The sequence below is a fragment of the Pleurodeles waltl genome, chromosome 10 (genome assembly GCF_031143425.1).
Source record: "Pleurodeles waltl isolate 20211129_DDA chromosome 10, aPleWal1.hap1.20221129, whole genome shotgun sequence".
NCBI classification, from domain to species: Eukaryota; Metazoa; Chordata; class Amphibia; order Caudata; family Salamandridae; genus Pleurodeles; species Pleurodeles waltl.
Window position 1 is genome coordinate 117,851,883 of NC_090449.1, and position 14,057 is coordinate 117,865,939.

At 43.9% G+C, this 14,057-nt stretch overlaps 2 protein-coding genes across 4 annotated transcripts in view; one reads left to right on the top strand and one right to left on the bottom strand.

Moving 5' to 3' along the window:
• MAD1L1 (mitotic arrest deficient 1 like 1) overlaps positions 1-1,524 on the bottom strand; it is a 1,860,878-nt gene extending 1,859,354 nt beyond the window's left edge. The window contains exon 1 of one of the 3 annotated variants that reach the window (XM_069209930.1): positions 1,371-1,524. The gene's annotated coding sequence lies outside the window, so the exon portion shown is untranslated. Of the gene's footprint in view, positions 1-1,273; positions 1,293-1,370 lie in introns of those variants that run through there. The other 2 variants (XM_069209931.1, XM_069209929.1) reach the window with 2 other exon arrangements.
• Positions 1,473-8,034, top strand: LOC138261195 (rRNA methyltransferase 2, mitochondrial-like). The gene is made up of 3 exons (XM_069209935.1): positions 1,473-1,609; positions 3,483-3,769; positions 7,019-8,034. The coding sequence occupies exons 1-3, from the start codon at positions 1,587-1,589 to the stop codon at positions 7,423-7,425; spliced, it is 717 nt and encodes a 238-aa protein (XP_069066036.1). The 5' UTR covers positions 1,473-1,586; the 3' UTR covers positions 7,426-8,034.
• The last annotated feature ends 6,023 nt before the right edge of the window (positions 8,035-14,057 follow it).

Sequence of the window (14,057 nt, forward strand, 5' to 3'; positions counted from 1 at the left end):
GGTGTCTTAAAGCTACCTTTCTGAATACTTGAAATTTTGTCACACAATTTGCTGCAGTGAAGTAGAACAAAGCCCAAGAGCTCTTGCTTCTCCATAGTCCCCCCCCCAACACACCATGTCCTTTTGGTGCCAGATAACCCAAAAGGTGCCTCCCTACACTTCAGCAGGCACTACATTGAAACTATTGCAGAAAGCATGAGGCTGGGGGGGGGGGCTGCCCACCAGTCATACATGCGCATAGACCTCTTCCTCACTACTCCCTGTATCACTACTCTGGTTACCAGGTCTGAGATAGAGGTGGCTTCTATTTCGGATCATTCCCCGCTCACATTGCATCTCGCACTAACACCCCACACCACAAGTAAAAGACATTGGCGGCTTATTACGCGGCTCTTGGCGTATGAGGATATCTTAGCCAAAATAAGGGACACAATAGCCTACTCTCTAGAAACAAATGACACCCCCACAACAAGTATCATGACCCTATGGGAAACCCTTAAAGCTGTAGTAAACATGGTTAATTATCCTTTTCGTTGTAAGGTTTTGCAGCTGCTGCTGCTGGCAGGAGAGTGGGGGGCGGGGTTGACGCTCCTTCCGCCCAAATGGAGGAGCCGCCCCTGCTACCTATCTTTTATTTATCTATTGATCTAGCTTTCTTCTTTTATCTATTAACTATTTTTTATCTAACTTATCTATATAGCTATCTTTTATCCATCTCTATATATTTTATCTATAATTCTTTTTTATCTATATTTTATCCCTTATCTATCTTTCTTTTATCTTTCATATATGTAACTTAGCTATCTTTTATTAATCTATCAATCTTTTATCTATAATCTTTATCTGTCTTCTATTTTTACCTATCTACTATTTTATCTGTTATGTATCTTTCATTTATCTACCTATCATCTATCTTTTATCTATCAATGTTTTATCTATCTACCTACCTATCTAGTTAGCTGTTAGAGCCGGTGGTTAAACATGGCTAAAAGACATCGACAGTGCCATGCCAATATATCTGGGATTGCCGGGACCAATTGGCTTTGCCAAAGCTTTAAAAAAAAAAAAAAAGACATGCGGGGATTAAGTGATTTTGCCCAGAATTGCAGGATGTTGAGCCGACGCCAGGCCTTAAACCTGGATCCCAAGTTCCGAATTCGTCAGCCCTGGCCGTAACATCATGATGCGGGATCCCCGAACTACCTGGGCGAGGGTGGAAGTTTGCAAACATGTTTGTGACACAGGAAAGGTTGTCTAATCTGCCCTTACTTACATAACACAGGCTCACAAGGCTGAACTGCATAAATACACATCCCCCAACTCCTCCCGCCACCTGAGTCCAGAAGTAGGTCCCCGAAAGTGCAACTTACCTCTGCCAGAAGATATATAAAACTGTTGATTCTTGAGGAGTGACGGATAGAGCTTTGTGGCTCTAGTTATTCTCTGTCTCCCAATTGGTGAAAAAGAATTACCCGCGAGTCCCGGCCGGGATCAACCTTTCGCGCTGCTGCTCCGGAAGTTGTTAGCCAGCCGTACGTGGGCCGGCCCTCCAGGCTGTGCCTGGGCGTTTGGAGTTTTGGCTCGGCATGGCCCGTATAGCTGCCTGTAGGTAAGCGGATGAGCGCACTGACTTGCGAGGGCATAGGAGCTCCACCTGCGGGAGAAACAAGGCAGCAGTCAAGAGAGCACATTAGTGATAACCCGACAGCAACCTGCGAACCTGCAAGAAAGTGTCTAAGCGTGGGCCAGCTCAGTTTCCGGGGTAACGTCAGAGCTGGCTGAAGCATACAGTGACGATGCCATGGGACATGTAAGGTTTAGGGTAGGATGCCCTTCAAGTAAACATACAGCCACTTCTGAGGTGTCACGAGGCAGGATTTGTTAGGGGAAATGGTTATTGAAAGGAATAAAAACCTTTCCCAAAAATGAAAATTCAATGAGTGTGTCGTTCTTCTTATACCATAACACCAACTGTAAGAAAACTAGTCTACCGAAAAAGGTAAATGCTTTCCATGTTCTTACGCAAAAACATGTACGACGCCTTAATGAAATGCATATGCAATTGCTAGGAAACTTGCTAAATTGCTGAGTCATAGTAGCTGTTTGGCCCCACCAGCAGTTCATTTAGCATCCACTGTCTTAACAAAAACATTGCAAGAATTCCTGCTTATTTTTTATACTTCGCAACTACAGCGGTTGCATGATCATGTTTTTTGTCATAAGATATCTGTCCTCTTAGTGCATTATCCGTGGTGGTTATAACTTAATTAGTTCAATTTTAATTAGAGAAGATACATAATGTATAACAATATAATATTACCCCATGGTGTCATTGAGGAGTTCTGGTGATATCATAAACCAAGAGTCCCCCAGATGGCAATACTAGATCTTCTAGCATATTAAATATTTTTATATGGTTATTTTGTTGATAGTTGTCTTGAAAAAGCTGTTTTTTTCCCAAAGTACAGCTAACCGTGTGTACTGAATAGAATTAGATACTTAGATTTTGTTTACCTTTCATGAACAAACTATTGGTAAAACAGTGGCCATTGGTGAAGGTTAGTGGGTGGATTTATGAGACATATGTAGCTTCAGCACTTACCCCCACAATTATGACTTTGCTACACAATTTATCACATTATTTGCATATGTCACAGAAAGTTGTTTCTAGCTTAAATATTACCGCAATGGAATATGCAGCATAATTTCAATAACTGCATCCAGTCGCGGTTCGTGGGTGTTACAGGTGGGGGTGGGGCGGCGCACGCGGGGGACACATTAATAACATAAAAATAAATAAAAACATACCTCCGCGCTGCCGATCCTACATCATCTCCGCAACAGCCCAGGCAGGCACAGGCTCCCAAGCCTGCCCTGCGGCCAATCCTGATGATGCTCAAAACAACATTAGGATTGGCTGGGAGCACCCAGCCAGGGTGCTCCCAGGCAGACCGGGAGCCTGTGCCTGCTCTGTCCAGCCAGGCAACACAGTGCTGGGCTAGAGAGAGCACACTGCGCATGTGTGTTTGGCTGGCCAAACATACATGTGCAATGAGGGGAGTGCACAGTGTACTTTCCTCAGTTCTTGTCATCCGACATGCCCCACGCCTTTAACAAGGAAAGGATAATAAACTTAGTTTATTATCCTTTCCTTGTTAAAGGATTTGCAGTGGTTGCTGCTGTCGGGGTTGTGGGGGGGGACACTGATTGCATCATAATTTAGTCCTCCATGCTGCATAATCATAGTGCCCCGAAAACGTAAAGCTCTGCAGAGTGGTTTGGGGCTGTCTTTATGATGGCACGAAAATATGGAAAATAATAACACGGATCCAGTAAAATATAGGTTGTATACCACTGCAGTTTGTGCAAGCACCAAAAAATACAATACTTGTATACCTTTCCCTCAAAACTGTTTGCTTGTCCTGTTTTTATTCAGATTTCCGTAATATCTGATTAACATTGTAATTGTTTTCCTTTTTAAGTGCAGTGATGGCAAAGGCATTCAATCACTGGCGCATGTTGCACACAACAGCCAAATGTGGAAAAGCAAAGACAGGAGCAGAGCATCGCTGGCTAGCTCGACAACTAAAAGACCCATTTGTGAAAGCGGCACATGAGCAGAACTACCGCTGCCGTAGCGCCTTTAAACTTTTGGAAATAGACAAGAAGCACTACATTTTGTGCCAAGGACACATTGTCGTGGACTGTGGAGCTGCCCCAGGGGCATGGAGTCAGGTGGCCGTCCAGAGGGTAAACTCAGCTGGATTGGGTAACTATATGCATTTAACTAGGTATGTGTTCAAAGTAGAGGCAGGTTAAGCATCAAGCGAATATTGATTCTCCTTCGAGCGGGTCTGTGTAGGGCGCAGAGTGCAGAAAGTCCTTACAATGTCTATTGTGTACTGCTAGAAGGTGCACTTCAACTTTATCAGATATGCTACTTTACTGTGTACTGAAATAGAAGGCTCTTGACCCAGCCCTACCTCTGTTGAACGCCACCACATCAACATGGTATTTATGTCAGCTAGACATTTGTATAACATTCTTATTTTCCTTGTTTTTTGAAATGTATACATATGTTTAAAAATGTACAACTTACATTTTATCAAAGTTGCTATACATGCTAAAAATGTTTTAACTTTTTTCCATCCTTGCAAATATAGTCCAGGGGTGTGGAATTTATTAAAATATCTACTTGTCCAGGGGACAGGTTGCTTCTCAAATCTACTTGTCCTGTAAAAAGATCTACTTGTCCCTTTGGTGCCATGTAGTGTGGCGCCAAATTATGGCAGTAATCTCATTATGTAAGAGCCCTGATAATAGCCTCTCTGATTATGACAGGGCTACTACCATAGTAGGGCTTGAATACTTGCAGTTTCAATCCCTACTGTAGCAATTTCCTTATTTTGCCACCTTTCTGCAGATCTGCATACTGGGGCTGGAGGAAGCAGTAAGCAATAGTTCCAGGGCTGGAATGCCTTTGAGTCTGCAAACCTACTAACCTGCATGTTTTAAAGATTTTCACCAGCTTCTCTCTAATATTTTCCCATAATAAGAAAGGTTGGACATTTACTCCTGACAATGGCAGAATTAGAACTTCTTCCAGGATTGGGAAGAAAGTGGCTGGAGGGAAAATGAACTTGCAAATGCTCAATAGATTTTCACATGAGCAAATCTACACATGGTATTTGCCCATGCTAAAATACAGTTCACAAATATTTTATAGGGGTACGACATATACCATGGGTGCACTTTTGTGACTTTCTTTAGGAATTTGGGGCCACATGTAGGTAGGTTCAGATTTGCGACCCGCAAATTGCGAGTTGCAAATCTGAATGTAGGATGGTGTCCCTGACCCCATCTGTGACTCGCAAGGGCTTCGCAAATGCCCACCTCACATAGGTGGGTCGCAATTTGCGACCCCCTTGCGAATGGCGGCCCTCACAGGGATGGTGGCCTGCTGTGACTGCTTTTCAATAAAGCAGATTTTTTTTTTTGTAATGCAGACCACTCCCTCCTCTGAAACAATGTTTACAGTGACATTTATAATGGGGAAGGGATCCCATGGGGACACCTTCCCTTTTGCGAAAGTGTTAGCACCCATTTGAAATGGGTGCACACTGCAATTGGTTTGCGCCCGCGTTCGCAAAACAATCCTACATTGCACTGCGAGTCGCAATTAGGAAGGGAACACCCCGTCCTAATTGCGAGTCGCAAACCCGTTTTGCGATTCGGTAACCAGGTTACCGAATCGCAAAACTGGGTTTGTGCATCGCAATGTGCTTTTTGCGACATGCAAAAAGCTACCTACATGTGGGTCTTGGTCCCTAATTAGGTCTGGTGTTAACAAAGACATTTTGTTTTTATTAAACTTCTATTTCTCTCTCTTTCGGCTGGCTTTACTGTGAGTGATCGCATTCTGCTCTTCCACAAGGAGCATATTGGCACACAAAGTAGTTTTGTTCAGTGTCAGGAACTACAGTGGCAATCAGTGACGTAAGGAAACTGGAGGGTGCCCCTTTGCAAAGAACATGGAGGAGCCCCCTCTCCAGACTCACCCAGGGCAGGTGCTGTGCTGAAGGGGCCCCCTGGAGGGCGGCTGCGGGGCCTTTTTTATGCCACTGGTGGCAACGTGTGCTTTTAGAGTTCAAAGACGTTTTGGTTTTTTTTTGCCAGTGTTTGTTACAATGTTGAGGGCCTGGTAGCTCCCACAACAATAAAGTGTTACAAAAGCCATGTCAAAACAAGACACGCATTGATGAAACTAAAAGACTTATAAAAATATGTCAGATCAGTTGGCTTTGTCAGTGTTTGTTTATTTTCATGCTTCCCATAATCGTGTTGAAAATGGTTACACTGATTTTCCATTAGAAAGATTTTTGGGAAATACTAGCATGCATCAAAACATTTTACTAAATGACACTTCATTTGCATCTAATCAGAGAGCATTCTGGGAACATTATACTTAGCCTCATAGCCTAAACTTTTCAAACATGTGTATACACGTTTTTTTTGTACTGGACCCAACGTCAGTAATGAAGTGTGACCTTAAAACATTTATTTACAGCACTCACCCTAATAATGAAGGCTTTCAAATAATGAACCATAAATACAAGTTCGAACAGCATTATCTTTTGGAAACACATTACCTCAACTGCAGAGAGTTCCACTTTCTGTAAACAGGCAGCCAAAGGGTTTGTGCTGCAGAGGGTTGGGCCTACTTGTCCCAAGGACTAAGTAAACATAAAAACTTGTTGCCCTTGACCCCAAACAAAATGTCCCAGGCATCGGGCGATAGGAATTCCACATCCCTGATAGTCGTTTTTTTAAAGTATTTGGCTAGAGCCTCAGGTTTTTCATTTTCATTTGTAACAAGGGTTAGAGCTAGAACTATGTTGAGGATTGGTATTAGGCAGATTTTGAGATAGTGAAATATTTAGGGTTAGCATAGGCTTTTGCTTTGGTGTAGAGCAGTGGCTCCCAACCTGTGGTCTGGGGACCCCTGGGGGTCCACGACTGCTTAGAAAATTAAATAATATTAACAGACTACTTCTCCAACTTTCAGTAATGACTCAGTGGCGGGTCCCCGTATTCCAACAATGATTCATCGGGGTCCCCAGTTTCCAGTAATGATAAAGCAGGGGTCCACAGAAGTGAAAAGGTTGGGAATCACTGGTGTAGCGTTATTCTTGCTTGTCTTGGTTAGGGTCCATATAGATTTTAAGGTGATTGGTCAATGCATGAGTGAATTTCATTTTTTACATAGTTTGTGGATATATTGGCTTTCAAAGATGCTTGAAGTGATATTAATATATCAATTTGTGTTATGTCGGTCCGTTTGGATCTTGGAAGGCGCATAAGGTTGCTCTGGCTCTATATGTTTGGAGAACGAATTTTGTCTGTGTAAACCCTTGTCCGAACGCAGGACCGCAGCCATCTTACTCAATCTATTCTAGAGTGATTTTTCTATTTTTATTTTGTATCCGAATAATAAATAACCTCATGTTGTTTCTTGCAGACTCTAATGCTAGTGTTGGCTTCGTAGTAGGAGTGGATCTTCAGCGTATTACTCCACTGGATGGCGCATTCTTTCTGTCAAATGCTGACATCACAGATCCGGCCACCCAAGATAAAATTAAAGACATCCTTCCAGGGGGAATGGCAGATGTCATCTTGAGTGATATGGCACCAAACGCTACTGGGGTCCGAGACCTAGACCATCGAAAGATTGTTGGGATGTGCCTGACCCTTGTAGACCTTGCACATAGCATCCTGCGTCCTGGTGGGACATTACTCTGTAAGTTGTGGGACGGCAGTGAAAGCACTGTTCTCAGGAATAAACTTGTTCAGTGCTTCAGTAGTGTGAAGACACTGAAACCTCAAGCCAGCAGAAAAGAATCTTCAGAAACATTCTACCTGGCATAATTTTACCAAGAACAGAAAGGAACCTTGGAAAATTAAATGGTCCATGCTACTTTATTGCAAGGGTGGAAGAATGGCTTTGTACCATTTTCTAAAATTCTATGCATATAATTAAAGTGACATATTCGTCACTAATTGGAGCTGACAGCCAGCCCCTAAAGTATGTAAAGGTTTTTACAATTATTTTAGTGGCTATGTCCTGGAAATTCCGTTTGCACATATGTATTGTCTTTAGAAATGCATATGGAAGTGATATTTGTTTTTTAATTATTTTTTTGTCAGTATGTACTTTAGCCAGGTGCTTCTCTTGCGCACCCTCCCATCTCTCTCTCTTCCCCTCTCTCTCTCTCTCTCTCCCTCTCTCTCTCTCTCTCTCTCTCTCCCTCTCTCTCCCTCTCTCTCTCTCTCTCTCTCTTCCTCTCTCTCCCCTCTCCTAACCGCAGGCCTGGGCCTTCAATCACTTGCATTCCAATAACATTCTGATTGCTCTTCAGCTAGAGGAAAGCCTAGGACAAATATAAGCGATTGTGGAGTGCCAGGAGCATATCCGGTTTTGAATGTTTGTACAGTAACTTCAGGATCATTGGATTAATAAAAAATCTCATCACCACCCGTCTCGCCTCACCGGACCTTATTTTTTGTAATTACCGGAGGTGCTAGGGAGAAAAGGCACATATTTCAAGATTCCGTGTTGCTGATAAAGGGTCCTCCCTTTATCCTGCCTGATGTCACCCATGAGTGAGGGCGAGCAGGGTGGGTACGAAAGAGTATGAAGACGTGCCATGAGTAGAGTAAGCCTGTTTTCCCAAGAGGTTGTCCACATACTGACCCCCTCCTTAATGTCACAATGTTTTGCATACTTTATGCAGATCGTAAAAATTGAGTTTTGCCTGAAATTAAACTTAGGCCATTGAAAAAGGCCACTTGGAATGTGGAGGTAAGGAATGAGCCATGAAGTTACTCTTAGTTTTAATGTTACTATTATGTTCCCCTTTAAATGACAATAAGACCAAAGTCGTCCTGCCTGAATACGGGCCGCAGGCACACTTGTTTGAATTTCCATGGTCTCCGGACTCATCAACTTTCTCTGTGGGCAAAGCAAGAAATCTGTAATCCACGTGTGACAAAGCCTGCGTTTTCTCCAGGACTTAACTTCTGCTTCGCTTGCAATAAGCATTTAGGGACAGATGTAGCAAAGGTTTTTACCCATTCTGTGTCTATGGGAAAAAGTGTTCTTACATATGGCCCTTAGTGCCCTGTCAGTACTGCTGTCGCAGAAGTTCTTTTGATATAAACCAACGGAAGCCTGATTATTATTTTTTTTTTAATGGCACTAAAAGGGGATAGCTAATTAATGGGAAATAAACTGAATTGCCAAGAAAAGCCCTTAAATATTAAGTTTCTCATTGCCTTCTTTAATAAATATAAAAAACAAGGTCTGGAATTACTGTCATGGATGAAAAATATACATGCTCTCTCTGTGAAAGAAAATGTGGCAGAAGAAACGTGGTAATTGGAACATGTGCAGAAATAAATACAGATTCAAAGATGTACTTCACTGCAAAGGCCAAATCATAAGCCCAAAATAAAGGCGAGATGGGTTTTGATCATCACTCAGACCCTTGATCGTCACCGCCTCCTGCTCTAAATTTACTTAAATCTATGTTGTTATAACTAATGCACATGAAATAACAGCATGACATAAGACATAAATGTAGGAATGTAGAGAGCAAAGTGCTGTTCCTTACCGTTACTGAAGGTGTGGTAGTATGACCCTCTTAAAGCATAGCCTCTGCGAGTCATAGCCTCTCTTGGTAATCAACAATGGTAATAAATTGCACATAAAACTGTGTTTCAGTATCTATACTTTGCACGTGTATTAAACCACTCAAAATCAATATAATTAGCTTAAGGCATGAGTGATCGTTACTAGAGATAACTATAATTCTCGCCCCTGCCGTGCATAGTCTAGTCATCAATTATGTCAATTCAAATGTTGCAGTGATGTTATAGCGCATGTCATGAGTGATGTAAGTGTGGGTGTGAGAAAGTAGCCTCTTTCTAGCATAGTTACCCCCATTTTTGTCATGTTTGTATAAGTGTGTTTTTACTGTCTCACTGGTATCCTGTTAGGCAGGACCCCAGTGCTCATAGTTTGTGGCCTAAGTGTGTTGTCAGTATGCTGGACTGGCACTGAAGTTCTGCTAACCAGAACTCCAGTGCTTATGCTTCCTCTACTTACCAAATTTGTCACTATAGTTTAGTGACTCCATATTCCAATTCTGATTGGCACACTGGACCCCCTTTATAAGTCCCTAGTATATGGTACTTAGGTTCCCAGGGCATTGGGGTTCCAGGAGATCCTCATGGGCTGCAGCATTTCTTTTGCCACCCATAAAGAGCTCATACACACTTTTCTTTAGGACTGCCACTGCAGCCTGAGTGAAACAGTGCACACACTATTTCACTGCCATTTGTCACTGCACTAAGTAACTTATAAGTCACCTATATGTCTAACCTTCATTTACTGATGGCTAAGTGCAAAGTTACTGTGTGTGAGGGCACCCTTGCACTACCAGTAGTGCCCCAATGTTGTCCAGGGCCAATTCCCTGCCTTCTTGAGTGCGGGGATACCATTATAATTGTGCACTACATATACATAGCTTCACAATGGTAGCTCTGAATATGGCCAGGTGAGGTGTCTAAGATCATGGAATTGACCCACCTCCCCAATCCAATTCTGGTGGGGGGGGGGGGGGAGGCAATCCCATGCACTCTGCGAGCCCCACCATGGACCCCCAGTACTGCCAAACCAGATCTCAGAGGTTTCCACTGCAGCCCCAGCTGCTGCCACCTCACATACAGGTTTCTGCCCTCCTGGGGATTGAGCAACTCAATCCCAGGAAGGCAGAACAATGCATTTCCTTTAGGAGAGGGGTGTTACACCCTCTCCCATTGGAAATAGGTGTTACAGGCATGGAAGGGATAGCCTCCCTGTGCCTCTGGAAAAGCTTTGAAGGGCACAAACTGTGCCCTCCTTGCATAATCCAGTCCAAACCGCTTCAGGGACCCCAGTCTCTGCTCTGGCGCAAAACTGGCGAAAGGAAATGGGGTTGACCACTCCCCTGTCCATCACCACCCCATGGGTGATGTCCAAAGCTCCTCCAGTGTGTCCTTGGCATTATCTATCTTGGACTCCAAGGTGTGGGGACCCTCTGGAGTGGCCAGCACCAGCAGGTAACGCAGACTGATCCAGGAACTGCTGTAACTGCAACAAAGTATCCAGAACGACTCCTGTGACCTGCAACTTCAGCTTCAGCCAGCATTTGCAACAGTTTCCAAGATGTGCACGCTCTGAGGACTGCCTGTCTTCACCATGCACCAGAAGAACCAAAGGAATCATCTGTGGAGTGATGGAGTCACTTCCCTGCTTCAGCAGGCACCCTTCTGCGACGATAACTGGTACTCTGGGACTCCTCTCCTGACGACGAGCATGCTCCCTGGAACACAGGTGGTGGACCGAAGTGACCCAGACTGTCCAAAAGTCCAGCTGCTCAAATTTGGTGGAGGTAAGAACTTGCCTCCCCTTGCTGCGACAGTACCCCTGTGCACCGCGTTTTCTGCAGCTCCTTGGGCTTCTCTGCACTTCTTCCAAACGTTTTTGTGCACAGCGTAGCCCAGGTCCCCAGCACTCCATCCTGCGATGCACAACTTTCTGAGCTGTTCTCCAGCGGCGTTGGGCACTTCAGTCTAGTGCTGCGACAGCTGCACTTTGCATCTTCTTTGTCCCCATGTTCTGGGACTCCTGTGCTGCCTGGTCTTCTGAGGGCTCTCTGAAGTGCTGAGAGCCCCCTCTGTCTCCTCAGTCTGAGTTGAGACCCCCAGGTCCCTCCTGGGTCCAGGCAGCTCCTCTTTGACGCAAACCGCATGCTTGCATGAACCAAGGCTTGTCCTCGGAATCCAGCAACGCAAACAGCCTGCATCCAGTAACTCGATGTGGGACATCTCTTGCACCAAGCAGGAACCCGCAACTATCTTCTTTGGTGCATTTCTGTGCTTTTCTTCTAATCGGAGAATCCACTTTTGCTCCTTCTTCCAGATTGGCAGGGGCTCCTGTTCTTCCTGGACCCTTCTTCGACTTCTGGACTTGCTCTCCTCTCTTCACAGGTCTTCAGGTCCAGGAATCCATTGTTTGTTGCCTGCAGTCTTGCTTGGTTCTTGCATAATTCTTCATCACAACTTGTGTGTTCTGGGGAAACTTGCTGTACTTTACTCCTGCTTTCCTGGGCTCTGGGGTGGGGTACTTTACCTACCTTAGGTGTTTTACTACAATCCCAGCGCCCCTCTACACACTGCACTTGCCTAGGTGGGTATTCAACATTAGCATTGCACTATTTTAGTATATGGTTTGTGTTGCCCTTAGGCCCATTGCAATCTGTTGTATTTTCTACTGTTTGCACTATTCTATGACTGTTTACTTATCTCATTTTGGTTACTAGTGTATTCATTGTGTATAATACTTACCTCCAGAAGGAGTATTGCCTCTAAGATATTTTTGGCCTTGTGTCAACAAAATAAAGTACCTTTTCTTTTTGGTAACACTAAGTGTATTTTATTGTGTATAAGTACTGTATAACTATAGAGGTATTGCAGGAGCTTTGCATGTCTGCTAGCTCAGCCTGAGCTGCACTGCTACAGCTACCCCTAGACAACCTAAGCTGCTAGAACAATGGCTACAGTCCACTAATAAGGGATAACTGGACCTGGTATAAAGTGTAAGTACCCACTACAAACCAGACCAGCCTCCTAAGGTGGGGTAATGCTCCTCCCTTTTATCATATTTTGGCCTCATGGGGTGGGGACCCTGAGGCCCATTTGTGACTCAGAGAGGGGGCAGTCCTGCATTACCCAGCACCCTTTGAGTTAGCATTTTGCTGTGGGGGTTGGAGTCCCCAGTGCCCTCCCTTGGGAAAGAGGACCACACGAATGCTCCCCTCACAACAAAAGTATATTATGTAAGGCCCCTGGCACTAAAATGTTATTGTAATAAAAATTCTGATGGGCCATGATCCCACGGAATCCCATCTTTAAAAAATAAAATAAAAATAAAGATTCTTTTGGCCACAGGGGAAAAAAAAGGGGGTGTCCCTCTAGGATCTCCCTCAAAAAGGCGGGAGCAGCAAGTTATCTGTACTATGCCTCTTTGTTGTTTTTCTTTTTTTAATTACTGTGGAATGCAGGACAGGGGACTAAGTCCCTGATTCCTGTAATGGCTGCCTGCAACATTTTTCTTCATGTTGCAGGCAGCCAATCAGAGGGCTTGCTCCAGCTGAAGCGTGTCTCCCATGGGAGTGAACTGGCACAAGAGAAAGAAAAGCCCCTTGGGCCAATCAGAACACTCTCAAACCCAACCGTCCAGATATACAAATATTTTTTAACCCTAATATCTCACAATTTACATAACGGATTTGCATCCAATCACAAAAAACATGCTTTCTGGATCAAGTTCTAGCTTCCTGCCAATTTTGATGTAATTTACTTCAGCATTTCTTTTTGTTGTTGTAGCACTGCCTAAAAAAAGTCTGTGGAAAATGTATGGAGAAATTAGGTTTTGTGACTCCCCAGCTTCACACCCCCCCCCAGCCTCATGCTTTCTGCAATTGTTTCAATGTAGTGCCTGCTGAAGTGTAGGGAGGCACCTTTTGGGTTATCTGGCACCAAAAGGACATGGTGTGTTGGGGGGGGAACTATGGAGAAGCAAGAGCTCTTGGGCTTTGTTCTACTTCACTGCAGCAAATTGTGTGACAGACTTTCAAGTATTCAGAAAGGTAGCTTTAAGACACCTTACCCTCTTGGCTCTGTTAGGTAAGAAATAATCGTTGAGGCCCACTTCTGGTTCTCTTTGGGCAACATCTGATCCCAACTGTCTAGTTGAAACTTTTATTTGCTACCTATCTTATTTCTATGAAAGCTCTGGATTAAATTATTACAACCTCCTTGACTTTGACAGTAGGAGACAATTCATGATATTTTGTTTTGTCCAGCATTTAGCCCTGAATGCGGAGGGTGCTTTGTTTTTTCTCCCTATATGCCAGCATATCTTTTTGGCAGGCTGGGTTTGTCTACTCAGCACCGAGGAAGAGTTTTATTACTTTCGCATAATGTAATACAAGTCAATGAAATTTACCCATAATTGGCGATTAGATCTAAGTGAAGTGATATGATTGCAGTTAATGGTCTAGCAGATTTAGTTAGTGTTGGAAATGGCCCTTTTTTCCTGGGTAACCCGTTTTGCCACCTTCTGTGTGGTTTTCTGACTCATTTTAGCTGACTGTTAGGATTCTGGGCACTTTACCAGTATTGACCAGTCCTAAAGTGCTGGTGCTCTGTACTCTAAACATGATAACATTGGCTTCTCCACAATTGGCATACTTAATGTACTTGTACTTCCCTAGTAAAGTGCATTATATGTGCCCAGGGCATGTAAATTAAATACTACTAGTTGGCCTGCAGCACTGATTTTGCCACCCACTACAGTAGCCCTTAAAACATGTTTCTGGCCTGCCACTGCAGAGCCTGTGTGTGCAGTTTTGAACTGACATTTCGACCTGGCAAGTGTACCAACTTGAAACATC